The sequence below is a fragment of the Pinus tabuliformis genome, chromosome 9 (genome assembly GCF_031772625.1).
Source record: "Pinus tabuliformis cultivar Carrire ecotype Pingquan chromosome 9, CPIR1, whole genome shotgun sequence".
Classification (NCBI taxonomy): Eukaryota; Viridiplantae; Streptophyta; class Pinopsida; order Pinales; family Pinaceae; genus Pinus; species Pinus tabuliformis.
The window spans coordinates 1,383,222,484-1,383,241,928 of record NC_142307.1 but is presented as its reverse complement, the minus strand read 5'-3'; the positions used below and the strand labels follow the sequence as shown (position 1 = coordinate 1,383,241,928).

Below are 19,445 nucleotides of genomic sequence, written 5' to 3'. Positions count from 1 at the left end.
AATATCGCAATCGCAGTTTATAGTGTGCCATCCCTTTATAACTTGCGATACATATCTTCCGACACGGCGGATGCGATATTACAATGGAGCAGCGGGTCCGCAATATTATCGCAATCGGAGTTTTAACATGACAAGGCCTTAAACACTGCGATACATAACTCCCGATACGGCGGACGCGATATACCATTAGGGTGCGATATAATAGGAGTCCTCGTTTCGCACCGTCGATTTCTTCTGTATTAGATCCGACGATCAACACTTGGTCCAATCAACACAATCCATCGGAAGCTTGCTGTGCCGTAGATCTCTTCTCTCCAGATCTAACGGTCCCGACTTAACCTGATCAACCCAAAACCATCCGTTGATCCTTCGCCGTCGATCAACCCGCGCTAGATCCAACGACCTACATGCATTTCGGGTGGACTACTTGCACGAGAGTTACCCGCCCGAAATGAGCGGTTTTTCTCTCTCCTCTAGTTGCTACATGTCAACCATTGAATGGAATCAGGCGCTCTCCTCTAAATACCACTTACCATTTTGCATTCGCTCGAAAACCACTGCCACTATTACAAACCCGCTTTTTGGAATATAACCACGTGCATTAATCAATCACTTAAATAAAACACTTAATCGTTTAACCACGAGATTAACTGTTAACTTCTTCGTTATGGCTCTTACTCTTGGCATATGCGATACTTCCGATAATTTTTCCTTTGGCTTCCGATAGCTCTATTCCTCCGGATTCCTTTTCCGCTAGAACGAAAACTCATCTTCCCCGTTCATCTCTTAATGCCATTCAATACGACTCCACGACCTTCCTCCATACCTTGGCTCCAATATAACGCTCCTGGTCTGACAACTTCCAGTAATCTCTGCTCTGATATGTTCCTCTTTGCTTCTTTTGATGAATTCTTCCTCTCGTTTCTTCTTGGGCATACATTACACGTGATACTCCCGATATGGCTCCTCCTCAATCTTCTGCTCTTACACTTGCTTCTCTTCTCTGCTTTGATAGCTCCTCGGCTTCATATTGCCATTAATGACAATCTAGATCAACAATCTCCCCCTTTGTTATTGATGGAAATTTTTTTCTTCTCTCCCCCTTTGACATCAGTGGCAAAGGAGTGCACAAGGACTCCCCCTGTCGAACTGCTCCCCCTGTCCTGCAACATCTTTATGAATCAACTTAAGTGATGCTAAAGAGATAATCCCCATCTTTTGACGAAGATGTTCAAATGCTTCTCGAGGAAGAGGTTTTGTGAAAATATCAACTATCTGCTCCTTAGTATTGATATATTCCAAGATGATGTTTTGTTCAGCTACTTGTTCACGAAGGAAATGATACTTGATTGGTATATGTTTGGTCTTTGAGTGCATCATTGGATTTTTGCTGAGGCTGATCACACTTGTGTTATCACAATAGATGGTAATTGGTTGATTTGTACCTATGTTGACATCTTTTAGAGCTTCCTTCATCCATAATATTTGAGTACAACAATCCGCGGCAGCTATATACTCGGCTTCAGTTGTAGATAGTGATATGGATGTCTGTTTTTTGCTGAGCCAAGATACTAAACAGTCTCCCAGAAAGAATGCATTTCCACTAGTACTTTTTCGATCATCGACACTTTCGACCCAATTAGCATCGGTGTATGTAGTCACAGTAAGAGTTGAGCTCTTAGGGTACTAAAGGCCAAAATCAAGAGTTCCTTTCAAGTATCTGAGAATTCTTTTTATAGCCATCAAATGGGATTGTTTAGGGGCTGATTGAAATCTTCCCACCATTCCTACTGCCTGCATAATGTCGGGTCTCGTAGCAGTTAAGTATAGAAGGGCTCCAATTGTTGATCTGTAATGAGTTGCATCTACTGGAGGGGAGTCATCATTTTTGCTCAATTTGCAACTTGTGGTCATAGGTGTGCTCATGGGTGCACAATCTTCCATTCCATATCTTTTAAGCATGTCTTTAAGATATTTGGCTTGAGATATAAACATGCCTGCCGTGGTTTGAGATACTTGTAGTCCAAGGAAGTGAGATAACTCTCCTATCATTGACATCTCGAACTCTTTTGACATATTTTGAGAAAACTCATGGCTCATCTCATCATTATTACTAGCAAAAATCAGATCATCAACATAAACAAGTGTGACTAGTAACTTATCCTCATTCGTCTTTATGTAGAGATTACTTCCTGCCACCCCCTTCTTGAAGCCTTGTTGTTGTAGATAGTGATCCAATCTTGCATACCAAGCTCTAGGAGCTTGTTTCAACCCATATAATGCCTTTTTCAACTTACAAACAAATTCTTTTCCTTCTGTTAGATTAAACCCTTCTGGTTGCTCCATGTAGACTTCTTCCTTGAGTTCCCCATTCAGAAATGTTGATTTTACGTCCATTTGATAGATTTTGAATCCTTTTGAGCAAGAAAATGCCAAGAACATCCTGATAGCTTTCACACGAGCTAATGGTGCAAATGTTTCTTCGAAGTCAATTCCTTCAATTTGTGAATAGCCTTTACAAACAAGCCTTGCCTTGTTTCTGATGATTTGTTCATCTTCATTCATTTTGTTTTTAAACACCCACTTGGTTCCTATTATGATTTTGTCTTTTGGATGAGGTACCAGCTCCCATGTCTCATTCTTCTCGATTTGAGACATTTCTTCTTCCATGGCTTTTACCCAATGAGGATCCTTGCTTGAGTAAATGTTTCTGGTTCTATCATGGATAGAAGAGCAATATCATTTTTCTTTGGTGTACTAGTCATCCTTCTTCGGGTTTGCATCCCTTCATCCATATTGCCAATAATCTGCTCTTCTGGGTGATATTTTTGGAGAAATTTCATCTTCGAAGGGGTTTGAGATGGTTATTTTTCCTTGGTATTTTTCTTCTTTTTCAGGTTCTTCTTCTTCAATGAGAGGATCGACTTCATGTTCTTCAATTTCTTTTTCTGGAAGGTCTTCATCAATTTTTACATCAGTGCTTTCCACTATTTTGCGTAGTCGGTTATTGTAGCACTTGTAGGCTTTGCTTCTTATAGAATATACAAGAAAGATCCCTTCATCAACCTGTGAATCAAATTTTCCTCGTGAGTCATCATTGATTTTTATGAAGCGCTTGCTTCCAAAAATCTTGAAGTATTTTACTGACGCAGGTCTTCCTTTCCATAATTCATAAGGAGTCTTTTCATTTTTTTGTCTCAATTGAGTTCAATTCAATGTATAGACAGCTGTCCCGACTGCTTATTTCCTGAATTTTGTTTGCAATTTAGCTGCTATTAACATTGTTCTTGCCATTTCTTGAACTGTTCGGTTTCTTCTTTCAACTACCCCATTTTGCTTTGGTGTTCTGGCAGGAGATAGTTCTCTTTTAATTCCATGTATTTTACAAAATTCATCAAATTCTTTTGATGTGAATTCTCCCCCTCTATCTGTTCTGAGACACTTAATCTTAGAGTCCTTTTCATTTTCCACAAGAGCTTTAAGATTCTTAAAACACTCAAATGCTTCGGATTTATATTTTATAAAATATACCCACATCATTCTAGTATAGTCATCAACAAATAAAGCAAAGTACCTTTCTCCTTGGAGTGCCGGAGTTCTAGTTGGTCCACATAAATCAGCATGAATGATCTCCAAAGGCTTTGATGTAGAAAACTCCTTGGTCTTGTGACTTGTTCTAGTTTGCTTTCCATGTTGACATGGGCCACATACTCCTTGATTTGGTTTGAATAACTTTGGAATGTCTCGTACTGCTTTAATCTTGCTGATATTGATCAAGTTATTGAAGCTTGTATGTCCAAGTCGCTTGTGCCACAACCAACTTTCATTTGTTTGACTTAAGTAGCATTTATCTTCTTGAATCTTGTTCAGAATATAGATGTTGTTTGGTGTTCTAACCCCTTTTGCCACAAGTTCCCCTGAGGAAGAGTTCCTTATTTCACAGTCTTTGGTGCTAAAGACAACATTATGTCCTTGATCACAGATTTGGCTAACACTCAGGAGGTTGTGTTTGAGCCCGTTTACTAGCAAAGCATTTTGAGCTTTTCCTTTTCCATTAATAAGAGTAATAGTTCCTTTTCTAGCAATTTTGGCAGATCCACTTCCAAAGGATACATTTCCTTCCTTTTTGTTCAATGAGACAAACTTCCCTTTGTCCCCTGTCATGTGTCTGGAGCACCCACTATCCACAAACCAATGATTTTCATTATTTTGAGCACATAGAGCTAGGCCACATTTATCCGTGTTGGGATTCTCACTTCTTGCTTTTCCTCTTTTGAGTGGGCAATTTTGTTCATTGTGTCCATTATTATTACATAATGAGCAAATCAGATCAAATTTGGCCAAGGGATCAAAAGAATTGTAGGTCTTGATTTGTCCTTGCCCTTTGGGGCCATATGGTTTGTTTATTTGATCCTTCAGTTTTGGTGTGTCATTCTTACGAGCCATGCAATGTCTAGCTTGATGACCAAAATTTTTACAATGGAAACAATGCCCAAAAAAGATAGTTTTGTACCTGTTGTAATAGCCATGATTTGAATCAACATTCTTCCTTGGAGTTACTCCCGCTTCATTCTTTGGATTTGAGATGGGCCTTTGATGAAATACTGTTTTGTATCTGTTGTAACATCCATGATTCGAATCAACATTCTTCCTTGGAGTTACTCTCTCTTCATTCTTTGGATTTGGGATGAGCCTTTGATGAAATAATCTTTCTTCTTTTGGGTTGCTGGAAAGTACGTCGGCATAACTTTTCGCATTATTCTTAGTACTTGATGATTCTCCTTTAAAACCTATTCCAGATTTGTCATGTTGAGGTTTTTGATTATTTAGGATAGTGTTAAGTACTCGAGAGCTTTTCCAACCCTTTTTAACTTGCTCCAATTCCTTCCTCAGAGATACTATTTCGGCTTCACGTTCTTCACAAGCTTCTTCTTTTTCTTTTAGCTTATTTTTCAAGAGATCTTCCCTTCTTTTTTGTTTTCTCGTTTTCTACCTTGAGAGAAATGATTTTATTCCGTAATTTCTCATTTTCTTCAATGGCACTTATTAACAATTCATCTACATTTCCATCTAGCCCTGAGTCATCATCATTTGTGAATGCCATGAATAATACTTCTTGGCTTCCAGCATGATCATTTTCTTCATCTGATTCTTCATTACCTCCTTTGCGGTGAGGGAACTGGTTAGTTGATTTCTTTTTGATGACTACAAATTCATCTTCATCAGACTCATCTTGCTTAGAGAGGAAATTCTTCTTATTGAACCCTTTCTTTTTGTATACCATCCTTTTAGAATTTTCTTCATCATCACTATCATGCTTATGAGGGCATGTTGCAACATAATGACCTATGTTTCCACATTTGAAACAAATAAGAGGGTACTTACCTTTTAGCTTAGATCCTTTCTTCAGCCTTCGTACAAATTGCACCATTTGGATTCAACATCGGAGTCATCACTATTGACATTCCTTTCTTTCTCCTTTTTTGATTTTGAGGCCTTGAATGCTGCATCTTTGGAACTTGGGCAATCTTTTCTCATCTCATAGGCAATGATGATTCCATGGAGTTCATCCATCTTGAGAGTTTCTAGATCCTTCATTTCTTCTATGGCACTTTGGAGTCAAATCTGTCTGGGAGAGATCCTAAGACCTTTTGAACAATGGTGCTTTCTTCAATGTTTTCTTCCAATCCTTTAAGAGAGTTGACCACTTCAGCTACTCAGAGAAAGTATGATGCAATATATTCTTCATCATCCATTTTCAGACTTTCAAATTTCCTTCTATGAGTTTGAAGCTTTGCCTTCTTGACTTTGGAGTCCCCGTCGTATAAGCTAATTAGCTTATCCCATACTTCTTTGGCAGAGTTACAATTCATGACTTTTGTAAATTCAGAATCAGTGATTCCACTAGTGATGGAGTTTAAGGCTTTTGCATTTGCAACGTAGACTTTCCTCTCGTCTTGATCTGTTGGAAGAGTGGAAGGAGCTATGTACTCATTTAAGACTGAATGCCAAACTTCAGGTCCAAGGGACATTAAGTAGTAGGACATTCTCTTTTTCCAGAAACCAAAATTTGTGCCATCGAATAGAGGAGGTCTTCCTGACACTTCTTGATTTCTCATCATGACTAAGAATCCTTCTTCAAGCTGTTAGGCTGATATGAAGAAGTCCGCTCTGATACCAATTGTTGAAAATACTGAGAAGGGGGGGGGCGTTGAATTAATATTTCTTTTCAATTATTATTTTTAACTGGAATAAAACATTTATATTTGGAACACAAAAATAGATAACAGGAATAGATGCTTTTATTAATGTGATCTTTGCAATAAATCAAGTACAATATATATATATATATATATATATATATATATATATATATATATATATATAGTTTCAATCAGTTGCCAAGCACCAACTTGGACTCTTTGTGAGGCTCCAACCTCCAGAGCACCAACTCTGTCTTGTCAAGGCACCAACTTTGAATTTAGGAGCACCAACTCCCAGGACACCAATCCTTTCAGTTCTGAGGCACCAACCTCAAGGGCTCCAACCCTCTGCTATAACTGTCTGGATCTGTTTGGTTGTAATTCTCTGCCCCCAACCCTGCTGGACCTATGACTTACTTCTGTCCTCCTGTTTCTTCCACTTCTGCCAAAACTTCGGCTCCCTTTTTTTCTTACAGTTCGCCAGCAACATTAAACTTTCCTTGTTCTCTGTTTTATATGTCTGATATGCCTGACCTTTGGCTTCCTCCTTGCTCGCTTGAGCTTCGGCTTCCTCAACGCTCATTTGATCTTTCAGCTTCCTCTGCGCTCACTCTTCGGCTTCCTCAACGCTCGTTTGCTCTTTCAGCTTCCTCTGCGCTAACTCTTCGGCTTCCTCTATCTCTTCGAATTCATCAATACTCACAGGACAAGTTAATTAGGAAGAGAGGCCATCTTTATTATTATTCAAACAATAGACTTATTCTTTACGGCAATCACAACATTCATGAGGTCTTTATAAGTCGTGCCCATAGTACAGCCGATGGCTGATAGCCGATTCCCTTGTTGGATGCGATATGATTATAAACTGTTTTTAATGAATCCATCAGGTCCACAATAATATCACAATCGCAGTTTACAGTGTGCCATCCCTTTATAACTTGCGATACATATCTTCCGACGCGGCGGACGTGATATTACAATAGGGTGTATTACAATGGAGCAGCGGGTCACAATCGGAGTTTCAACGTGACAAGGCCTTAAACACTGCGATACATTACTCCTGATACAACGGACACGATATACCATTAGGGCGCGATATAATAGGAGTCCTCGTTCCGCACCGTCGATTTCTTCTGTATTAGATCCGACGATCAACACTCGGTCCAATCAACACAATCCATCAGAAGCTTGCTGCGCCATAGATCTCTTCTCTCCAGATCTAACGGTCCCGACTTAACCCGATCAACCCAAAACCGTCCGTTGATCCTTCACTGTCGATTAACCCGCGCTAGATCCAACGACCTACATGCATTTTGGGTGGACTACTTGCACGAGAGTTACTCGCCCGAAATGAGCGGTTTTTCTCTCTCCTCTAGTTGCTATGTGTCAACCATTGAATGGAATCGGGCGCTCTCCTCTAAATACCACTTACCATTTTGCATCCGCCCGAAAACCACTGCCACTATTACAAACCCGCTTTTTGGAATATAACCACGTGCATTAATCAATCACTTAAATAAAGCGCTTAATCGTTTAACCACGAGATTAACTGTTAACTTCTCCGTTATGGCTCTTACTCTTGGCATATGTGATACTTCCGATAGTTTTTCCTTTGGCTTTTGATAGCTCTACTCCTTCGGATTCCTTTTCCGCTAGAACGAAAACTCATCTCCGCTGTTCATCTCTTAACGCCATCCAATACGACTCCACGACCCTCCTCCATACCTCGGCTCCAATATAACGCTCCTGGTCTGACAACTTCCAATATTCTCTGCTCTGATATGTTCCTCTTTGCTTCTTTTGATGAATTCTTCCTCTCGGTTCTTCTTGGGCATACATTACACGTGATACTCCCGATATGGCTCCTCCTCAATCTTCCGCTCTTACACTTGCTCCTCTTCTCTGCTTTGATAGCTTTGCTCTAATAGCTCCTCGGCTTCATATTGCCATTACTGACAATCTAGATCAACAATATTCACCTTTACATGGTATATAAATGAGCAAACTTTGCATATTTTGTCTCTATTGGCTTGGAATCATGGTTTTAAATCTTAAAAATAGTTTTGTTTCATTAAAAATTAATTATTTAATGTATTTTTCTAAAACCGGTTCGTTTAGACCTAACCAGTCCCGGTTCGAAACCCAGTTCATTAGGTGGACCTGTCCGGTCATCGGTTCCGGTTTTTAAAACATTGGAGGGGAAGAGGGCCTTTTATTTCTTTTGGCTCTTCCCCCCCCTCCCTTGCCCGCCAATTTTACCCATGGGGAGCAAATTTTTGAAGGCGAGAGCGGTTGGGAGCGGCCTTAAAAAAATTACTTTGGGAGCGAACGGGGGCAGTCAGGGAGCGAACGCTCCCTAGTTTGCTCTTGAAAAACCACAGAGCATTTTTTTTTAAGGGAGCGCGCTCTCGAGGTCGCTTTTGAGCGGAGCGCGCTTCGGGAGTGGGTTCAAGGGGGGGGCGCTCCCTCGCAACTCTGGGAGAGTATTGTCATAGTCCATATCTCAGAATGTCTAGTGAATTCCTCTTCCTCTTTGTTCTCATAGTATTGATGGATAGCTTCCTTGGTCCTATCCATGGCCTCATACAAGTATTCCATTGCAAGCTCCTACTAATTGTAGGAGTTTTGTGCTATTAGAAGAACCTTTACCAAAGATTCACTAATAGCAGAAAACTCCTGCACTCCCATCCAAAAACTTTGATTATGTCTCACAAGTTGTGCTATGGCTTACCCATGCACTTTAGTGTTGTAAACAAAAACATTCCTCTCATCTAAAAGAGACATCCTCTACAACTCCAACATAGAATTGTGGAGAGACTGAAGAGAGATGAAGCTAGTGGAAAAATGCATGATTTCCGGACTGTGCGCGTGTGTGTGTATTGTAACACTCCTAGCTGAATCAACAATTTCCTTGATCTAAGGAATTTTGTCCATGCCCTCTAGCATCAAATCAATGTAGTGGGTGGCACAAGTAGCCTGATATAACATCTGATACCTCTTCATGAGCAACTTGCCAACGAAAACATAATTAGTAGCATTGTCCATAATGACTTGGACAACATATTGCGGACCTATTTTTTAGATGAAGACATCCAACAACTCACTTAATAACTGTGCATCTTTAACATATGCAGATGCATTGATAGATTTGATAGACATTGCTCCGCTAGGACAATCAACCAATAAATTGAGAATGGACCTACCCATCCAATCTATCTAACTGTCCAACGTAATGGTGCATCTTGTGATCTCCCATGATTCCCTAAGCTCACCCAATCTCTTTGTGCAATCAACCTTTTCCTCTTGAAGGAGAGGTCCTCTCAAGTCATTATAGGAAGGGCTCTTGTACTGCGGACCAACGAGAACTGCAGCTTTAAACATAGAATTGGAGAATGAATTGTACTTGGTAATGTTGAATTGTGTGTCACTCCGTAGAAAATATCTTACCACAATATTGGTGGCCGCCTCCTTCTCCTTTGTTTTCACTATTGACCAAATTGAAGGTTGTCCCCCAGGCACTGACCTCAACACAAAGAAAGGTGAGGATGTTGAAAGGTCGGGCATTGTGGAATGTGAGCCCATGGATTGGTGTTTCCCCACCCTTGAGATGCTTGCAGTTTTATTTGCAAGATCAAACCTCATTTCTTTCCTTTGCATGTCAAAAATTGATTGGTTTGCAATGTGGACAATTTCTGGAGTAGATGTTAGGCAAAACCCCACTTCATACCCTTGGATTTTTGTGAGGTGGTATTTCAAATGGGCAATTCCCCCATACATTTCCTTTCCACATGGCTTGCAATTTAGTCTCATTCTACTATGACCATCACATGGCAGACCACACTCCCACATTGGGTCCGACAGATTTGGCATTTTTAAATGTGAAGAGCATTGATTAAATTTATAAACTTATGGGACGAAAGAAAATTAGAAATGCAGAAATTTAGAATACATATCCACAAAAACCTTAGATAGCTATGATATTTTAATAGCAGCATTCTCTAACTGTTATCCCCCATTAAAAACGGCAAGAGGAGGTATATCTCATGGACAATGCAAACCCAATACTAAATCTTGTAAAACAAAGAAATGGAAGGCATTTTTTTTATATACCTGGAAATATGGATTTGGTAGTTTGGAATAAATTCCGACTGCACAGCTTAGCTGATGGCAATGAAAACTACAGATTTCCCCTTGTTTGCTTGATGGAAAATGGTCACAATAGCTTCAAAGCTCAATCCCTTTTAGGAAGGGTTGAAAAACCCAAAATTGTGTCTTAAAGTGGGCCAGAAAGGAGTGTTGTTCAACTTGTGATGAATACATAAATTATCATGATAAATATAAATTGTTCATAATAAATATGATCATATTATCACTGAGTTGGTTTTTTGTGATAATATTACATAATTCTAATATTATACTGCGATAAGTGTTACACTGATACAGAGGATGCTAGGGATGTCCCAGTTATGTCCTACAAGTACCCCCATGCAAGGTACATCAGGGCATGCAGCTGGGTACATAGCTGTCCCAATTTTGACCTCCACTGCAAATTGGGACATTATTTTAACTGAATGAAAAAGAAGGAAAAACACATTTTCAATTCCAAAGCCCTCCCCTTCTACTCGTTACCTAGTGGGTCCCACTAGTGATTCTAGACAGTATATACCCTAGTTGAAAACATAAACTAAAGCAAAGCATCATTTTGAAGATTGATTCCTGGTGATGAGCACTTGTTGGAAACTTGGTGGTTGAAAACTCCTAACAGCAGAGGATTTTGTTATTTTTTCCCTGGATTTGACATTGTACACATTGGTGAGGCATTCTAAGTTTGATTTTTTAGCTTTTCATGGGCAAAAATCTGTGATAGTCGTAGAATTTTGTGATTTTTCACTGCAATGGTGACTGGAAACCTGTGACAGCAGTAATTATTTTGGTATGTTTTAACTTTTTTCAAATTGAACCTATTCTTGGTTCATTGTTTGTAATTAATCACTGATTGATAAAAATTTCATAATCCTATCTATTGTATTTTTCTATATTTTGGGCAGGGTCCCCTATGTTAGGATATACCCTTGATGTACCCTGTTGTTTCATGAAATGAGGGGTCTCTCTAGATGTACTAGGTACCTGTCTTTGCATACCTGCATCCCCATGCACTGGAAATCTGGTGGAACATTTGTTTCTAGCCTGTCGGTAAATTCAGAATGTGTCAAAAGGTGTAATATGTTCTTGAAGTGAAATAGCTGAACTCAGCTTGGAAGTGGAGTGATTGTCCTGACTGACCTTTAAATTTATGTTGCTTTTGTTGGCATTATGATTCAAGTGTTGTCCTTGATGGCAACTCACTCAGAGGTTGGTACAGATGCTCAGAAGTTGGTACAGGAGATGGCAACTTAATCAGAAGACAGATCCTAGTACAGCTTGCCAAGGAAGTTCATACACGCAGGTTTGTTAAGACCAAGTCGCGTGTACACGCAGGTTGGCTTCAGAAAAAGCGCGTGTATGTGGAAAAGTACCTTTGGTCCATGGCGGTTAGTCCTTGGAAGTTGTGCCTATGGTTTCGGACCATTATGTCTCGACGGACGTGTTGATCCCTAGTTTCGAGGTTGATGGTATTGTGTTTCTATGGTTTTGGCTCTTGGTATTGAACAAGGCCTAAGGCTATATAAGGAGAAGATCACTAGGCAAAGGAGTATGGATTGTGGGTGTCTGACGCAGTGAGAAGATCTGGTATTGCTGGTTATCTGTTCGGGACGCTTGGCAAGGGTCGGATCTGACAGCAAAGGCAGAAGTAATCATTTCTAGATCTGCACGCGGGTTGCCTTTGGAGAAAGCGCGTATACACGCGGTTTTGGTACAGTGAAGTAGCGTATGCATGATAAGTGTTAATATTTCAGGTTGCTGCTGATTCTGGTGGTTGTTGCAGAGTTCTAGATTCTGGTTTGGGTTCTGTGTTCTTGATGACAGGGTTTCAGTGATTCGGTATTGGGTTGTTTAATGAATTATGATGCAAGTATAAGTTGATGATTGTATTGCGGTAATGTTTGCTTTGTACTCTTGGATCCAGTATGAAAATGTATGAAACGTGGTCCCTGAAGGTTGTAGGGTCAGCACCTACGTACTAGTAAATGGATCAGCTAGTACAAGAGCTGAGGGGGTTGTAGCTCCCTTCCAAAAGTAGTTGGAAAACGAGAGAGGGTTGTAGCCCTCTGCAGGTTGTAGCCTGCGTGCTGGTAAAGGACTGCACCAGTACATTGTAAAAGAAGTTTCTCATTAAAGAAGAAAGATACAAATTGCAGCAGGTGGTTTTCACCCACATTGGGTTTCCACCTTATATCATGGTGTTCATGTGTGTGGCTTTTGTGTGATGATCTATTCTGTTATACTGCACCTGTTTACTGTTAATATGCTTAATAATATCCTGATGCATTTACTGAAGATAAGATTAACTGAATCATAAGATCTCTGCATATACGCTAGTTGCTTTAGACACAGTCGCGTGTACACGCGGGTTCACTTAACTGAAGTCGCGTATATGTTTCTGAGTATGAAATTGAAAAGTTTTATCTGATCTGATAATACTGATTCACCCCCCCTCTCAGTATTATTTCCAACAATTGGTATCAGAGCAGGTCCTTCAGAGAAAGCTTGATCGCTTGAAGGAAAAGATCCATCAAATGGCTAATCCAGAAAGAGAGGCACACATCAGGCCACCAGTCTTTGACGGGAACAATTTTACTCACTGGAAGATAAGAACCACTGCATATCTACAGTCGCTTGGAGCAGAAGTTTGGGGAATCGTAGAAGGAGGATACAAATTCCCATCAGCAACTCCTACAGATCCAGCAGAGAAAAAGCAATATGAGCTCAATGCCAAAGTAGTTACTGTCCTATTGAGTACTTTGACTCAATCAGAATTTATGAAGATCATGCATCTCAAATCAGCTAAGGAAATATGGGACAAAATCGTTACAAGCTACGAAGGAGATGATCAGGTAAAAATAGCAAAGCTTCAAACTCTCAGAATCCGATATGAAACTCTTAAGATGCGAAGTAATGAAAGCGTAGCTAATTATTTCCTGCGTATGGATGAGATTGTGAATTGTATGAGGGATCTGGGTGAAGAATTTGAGGAAGTTGTCTTAGTTCAAAAGGTTTTGAGATCTCTGTCTACTAAATTTGATTCTAAAGTATCTGCCATAGAAGAAAAGGAGAATGTGCGGAAAATTACCATGTCACAGCTTCACGGGATCTTAACTGCTTTTGAAATGCGACAAGAGGTACCACCAGAGGCCGCATTCGAAGTGTCAGAGGAAGAAGATGAGGTAAATTTTGTCAAGAATCTTGAACGGGGATCTGGACGGTTCAAAGATAAGCTACCTTTTCAAATGTTTTCTATGTGGTAGAGTTGGTCACTATGCTGCTAGATGTCCTCATAACAAAGAAAAGATATATGAAGAAGATGGTAGAAGCTATTATACCCATATTAAAAGTTCATTAAATGATAGTGAGGATATTAGAAGTCTCATGGCACATAAGAAGAAGAATGCTTCATCCAATAATAGCGAGGATATTAAAAGTCTCATGGCACATGAAGAGAAGAATGCAGAAACTGAAGAAGTTTCCAAACTAAAAGAACTATTGGAGACAGAAACCAGGGTAAGGGAGAAATTGCAGGATATAGCAAAAGATCAGAGCACAACTATTCAGAGACTTGAATCAAAGATCCTCTCTCTAAAAGAAGATCTTGAAGATCAAGAACATGAAGTGATCAAACTAAAGCGACAAGTGGAAGAAGGGAGAAAAGTTGAAGAAGACCTAAGGAAGAAGTATCTGAAAAAGGAAGAACAACATCAAGTTGAGGTAAATATCTTGAAAGGTAAACTAGAAGAAAAGGATAAGCTTTTACGATTTCAAGATAGTTCTAAAGTCTTGGATGATATTCTTAATAGTCAAAGATCTCCTGCTATCAAAACTGGTCTTGGTTTTCATGAATATGTTGAAGGTGAATCTAGTTCACAAGGTGAGACAAGAAACTCTAATGAGAAATCTGAAATACTCAAGGAACAACCAAGGAAAGAAATTCCTCAAGGAAGATCCTTTACTCCTAACTATGGACGTGATAGACGATTATTTCCTCCGCTGAATAATGTTGAATGTTATGTATGTCATAATCTTGGACATGTTGCAGCCAGATGCAGAAGTAGAATGGTTCAAGAAAGATCATCACATCGCAGGTACTTCAGAGGGTATTGCTTTGCCTGCAATGCATATGGACACAAAGCAATTGATTGTGATAGAAGGAACATGAAAAATATAAGGTGCTATACATGCAACAACTATGGGCATAAAGCAAGGGAATGCAGGAGCAGATTTCAAAATTCAAGACAAAAGGACCATACATCATCACAGTTGCAGGAATTGAAGAAGACAGAGACAGAAAGGTGTGGGATAACTCAGTCAGCTGACATAACAGACACAGGGGAATCTGAAAGTGAAATTCAGTATTCCATCCTGCATACGCTTATATAATGAATACAAGTCGCGTATATACGCGAGTTACAGGCTGCAAAGTCGCGTATATGGAGAAAGGGCAGCAGAACAGACCCAGGTTCAGACATGGTTGGCTTACACTCAGGGGGAGAATATTCTTCAAATAATGCATTGTTGGCATTATGGTTAGAAGGTGTTGATAAAGTCTATGAAGCTAAATGATACATCTTACTGTTTAGGAATGGTATTGCAGGCTGATGCTTATGGTACAGATCATGATGCTGTTGGTGGCTTTCATAAGTCTTGGTCTAGATATTTCATCACTATGTCATGTATCTCTTTTATGATGTCAAGGTCATGTAACGGCCTATGTTGGTTTCCCCACTATGCCTGGGATGAATGATGAAATGTTCATGTATTATCATGTATCTTCACATGGTTAGGTGGATGAGTCAATATTGGTATATCCCCACTAGGTTGGGTGATGAATGTATGTTGAGTCTTTTGGTGATAGGAAGGTCTTCTATGATGTATAAGTCTTTGTTCTTCTTGAAGAACATCTTTTGCAGATCTTGCCTACAGTCAAGGGGAGCATGAACAGCACAATTCAGCAAGAGCAGGATGGATAGATTGGTACACTTTGGCATACACAAAGGGGGAGCACATTTGGAGATTTCAGCATGTACTCAGGGGGAGTATGGACAGCAGTATGGACAGGAGAGGGTATACCAAAGAAGAGAATATCTTGGTCCACCCTTTGCCCTTGATGTCAAAGGGGGAGAGTGACTTGGTGTGGTGGTTGCCATCAAGTCCAAAGGGGGAGATTGTTGGCATTATGATTCAAGTGTTGTCCTTGATGGCAACTCACTCAGAGGTTGGTACAGATGCTCAGAAGTTGGTACAGGAGATGGCAACTTAATCAGAAGACAGATCCTAGTACAGCTTGCCAAGGAAGTTCATACACGCAGGTTTGTTAAGACCAAGTCGCGTGTACACGCAGGTTGGCTTCAGAAAAAGCGCGTGTATGTGGAAAAGTACCTTTGGTCCATGGCGGTTAGTCCTTGGAAGTTGTGCCTATGGTTTCGGACCATTATGTCTCGACGGACGTGTTGATCCCTAGTTTCGAGGTTGATGGTATTGTGTTTCTATGGTTTTGGCTCTTGGTATTGAACAAGGCCTAAGGCTATATAAGGAGAAGATCACTAGGCAAAGGAGTATGGATTGTGGGTGTCTGACGCAGTGAGAAGATCTGGTATTGCTGGTTATCTGTTCGGGACGCTTGGCAAGGGTCGGATCTGACAGCAAAGGCAGAAGTAATCATTTCTAGATCTGCACGCGGGTTGCCTTTGGAGAAAGCGCGTATACACGCGGTTTTGGTACAGTGAAGTAGCGTATGCATGATAAGTGTTAATATTTCAGGTTGCTGCTGATTCTGGTGGTTGTTGCAGAGTTCTAGATTCTGGTTTGGGTTCTGTGTTCTTGATGACAGGGTTTCAGTGATTCGGTATTGGGTTGTTTAATGAATTATGATGCAAGTATAAGTTGATGATTGTATTGCGGTAATGTTTGCTTTGTACTCTTGGATCCAGTATGAAAATGTATGAAACGTGGTCCCTGAAGGTTGTAGGGTCAGCACCTACGTACTAGTAAATGGATCAGCTAGTACAAGAGCTGAGGGGGTTGTAGCTCCCTTCCAAAAGTAGTTGGAAAATGAGAGAGGGTTGTAGCCCTCTGCAGGTTGTAGCCTGCGTGCTGGTAAAGGACTGCACCAGTACATTGTAAAAGAAGTTTCTCATTAAAGAAGAAAGAGACAAATTGCAGCAGGTGGTTTTCACCCACATTGGGTTTCCACCTTATATCATGGTGTTCATGTGTGTGGCTTTTGTGTGATGATCTATTCTGTTATACTGCACCTGTTTACTGTTAATATGCTTAATAATATCCTGATGCATTTACTGAAGATAAGATTAACTGAATCATAAGATCTCTGCATATACGCTAGTTGCTTTAGACACAGTCGCGTGTACACGCGGGTTCACTTAACTGAAGTCGCGTATATGTTTCTGAGTATGAAATTGAAAAGTTTTATCTGATCTGATAATACTGATTCACCCCCCCCTCTCAGTATTATTTCCAACAGCTTTCATGCTGATAGTAGTTGTCATTATGATCATTCACCTAGCTTCCCTTTATTTCAGTGTCTTTCTGTCTTTAGGGTACTCAGCTACAAATCTACTATCTTTTGGTCTCTCCCTTGTACCTTGGTACAATAACCAAAGGATTCTGCAATCTTCAAAGGATTTGTGAACACCTCCTTTGCTTCCTGATCAGCTGATTTTGGGTATTTAAAATTTTAAATGGATGGTGCTTTCATGATATTTTGAAATAATGACTTGGCTGTGCACCAGCTCGATCTCCTGCATTGCATTTATGAGAAAAAATCTTTTCCGGATAAAATCTGCAGCCTGGCTTCTGCTTGACTTATTTTTGTTTGTCAGCAACAACCTTCAATAAATCTGCAGGTTGTTTTCTACTTGATTTATTTTGTTTGCAAGCAATCACAAATTTAGGATGCCCCCCTAACATTATTGTCATGTATGAACTGACTAAATTTGTGTGACAGCACTAGTGCAGTTACAATTATTGTTTTCACTCTCTGGAAAATTACTTAACAGTGATATCTACAGCCACTTTTTTAAATAGTTGCACTGGGCTTGTTACAATTTTGGAGTTCTTTACAAAACACCATATAATGTTTACTGATTCCAAGAATGGGTGCAATGTGCTTGAGTTTCAGTGATGCAATTCAAGTCTTATTGACATTTACCCAGACAGGTGATTTAAATTTGAAATATGTGTTCAATTCTGTATCCAATTACTGACCCTTTTAGTGTAGATTGATCCATTAAATACAAGTATTGCACTTTGTCCTTTGAAGCATCGAAAAAGTCTTTATCTGTCGGAAAGAGGTCCCTGTCGAATCCAACCCAGAATTGCCATGTTCCATTATTCGCCGATCATCCTATCGTGACTCATTGAGGATAATGGGAAGAACAGTGAAGAGATTGGAGGATGGATATGGAATGTCAATGAATCATATTATTTTATATCTGGGTCTTTTCCATTGCATTCACATGCTGCCTACCTCTAATATGTCGAGGCAAAGGGTTCCTATGCCCTGTATTAAGTCCACCAATCTTTTGAAAGTTCTCAAATTTTCCTTTTTTGCTAGTTCATCTTTTGCTCATTCTTTTATGGAGTTGTAAAGGTGGCTTAGGAGGATGTGTTTGATAGCTAAATCTGTAAATATATTGTTTGCTTTCAATGCTTTTTATTGATTGCAATCTCTTCAAGTTTGTGCAGGTGACAGACATCAGAAGATTAAACAACATGATGAGTGACCATGGAATATATTCCAGGGAGAGGCTCTTGATTCCAGTTATCCAGCCTGAAATCCTTGTGAATCAGACCTGCTACATTGAACTGGATATATATGCAAAACGGGAAGTAGCAGTGTTATATCTGGAGGGTGCACCTGATGGAAAATCCAGCTATTTAACAAACAGTGTGCCGGAAAAAACTAAGCGTAGATTACTTGATTCAATGAAAAGAAGCTTGCAAGCAGATGATGGAACTGTAGAGTACTATTTATCCATTTCAAATGGAAATCTTAGGACTGCATTTGCACAGTTTTCCCACGATTTGAGGTGGGAAGAGGGACACACAACTTCTTAAGGGTATATTGTGAGATGCTCCTGACGGCAAGTCAAATGTCTTAACTCTCAAAATATCAAAAGCACTAAGAGTGTAACTTGAAAACATATAATGGAATAGTGGAGTATAGCTATCCATTATTTTTTCTGAGCATTTAAGGGGAGTGCAACTTTTCAATGTGATCTGATGATACACAGTTGTCAAAAGTTCATATGGCGTAGTTTTCTTTAATTTAGTAGTGGTATCCACATGTCTATTTGTCTAAACTATGTAATGAATTGTACATATGGTTGTCATATATGTTCCATAACAATCTTCATCATCCATGAAATTCAAATTATTGCCAAAAAAATTCATGTTATTTCTTGCTTCAGCAGAACCCCATAAAACAATCATGTCAATATTAATATGATGACTGGTTATCCAGTAATAAGATGTTCATAATGATTTATCATTATAATTCACTTTGTTATAAAATTGCTTTTATTTCTTGCCTCAACACAAGATGCAAAATGAAATATTCTTGTAGATTTGTCACTATTTTGTTCCACCACTGCATCTTGATTTCACAGGCATTGTTCATGGTGACTTGAGCTTCCAAGAGTGAAATTGTGATAGTGGTGATCACTCGGACATCAAATTTCTCTTGAAGGCAAACTTTTGTGAGCAAGAGAGAGAGAGTAGTAGACTTTGAAGATGTTGGAAGGTCCTTTTTTGAATACAGTAAAGTCTAATTGTTTAGATTTGTTCATTTCTATTCCCTCTCTATGACAAACATGTTGTGCATCTCAGTGATGTGAAGAGGTGATCCAAAATGTTACTGTTAGATGAAACACATAAGAAAGCGTTAATTACTTACTATTGATGGTGGTTTAACTGATGAATGTGAGATGTCCTATTTAATGCCCAAATTTGAATTTGGTCATGTAATAAATTGGCTGGAGTTATAACCTATCAAAGACACTACAACACATCAATCACATTCTAAATGATTTTCACTTTGTCTTGTTTAGCTCTCATCTGTTTTCTTAGATC

At 39.5% G+C, this 19,445-nt stretch overlaps 1 protein-coding gene across 1 annotated transcript in view; it reads left to right on the top strand.

The window, feature by feature from the left end:
- LOC149153641 (peptidoglycan-binding LysM domain-containing protein) overlaps positions 1 to 18,802 on the top strand; it is a 46,315-nt gene extending 27,513 nt beyond the window's left edge. Inside the window, exon 2 of the mRNA XM_089445841.1 lies at positions 18,060 to 18,802. Within this exon, the coding sequence (XP_089301967.1) occupies positions 18,060 to 18,431 (372 nt within the window). The 3' untranslated portion in view covers positions 18,432 to 18,802. The remainder of the gene's footprint in view (positions 1 to 18,059) is intronic.
- Positions 18,803 to 19,445: the final 643 nt, after the last annotated feature.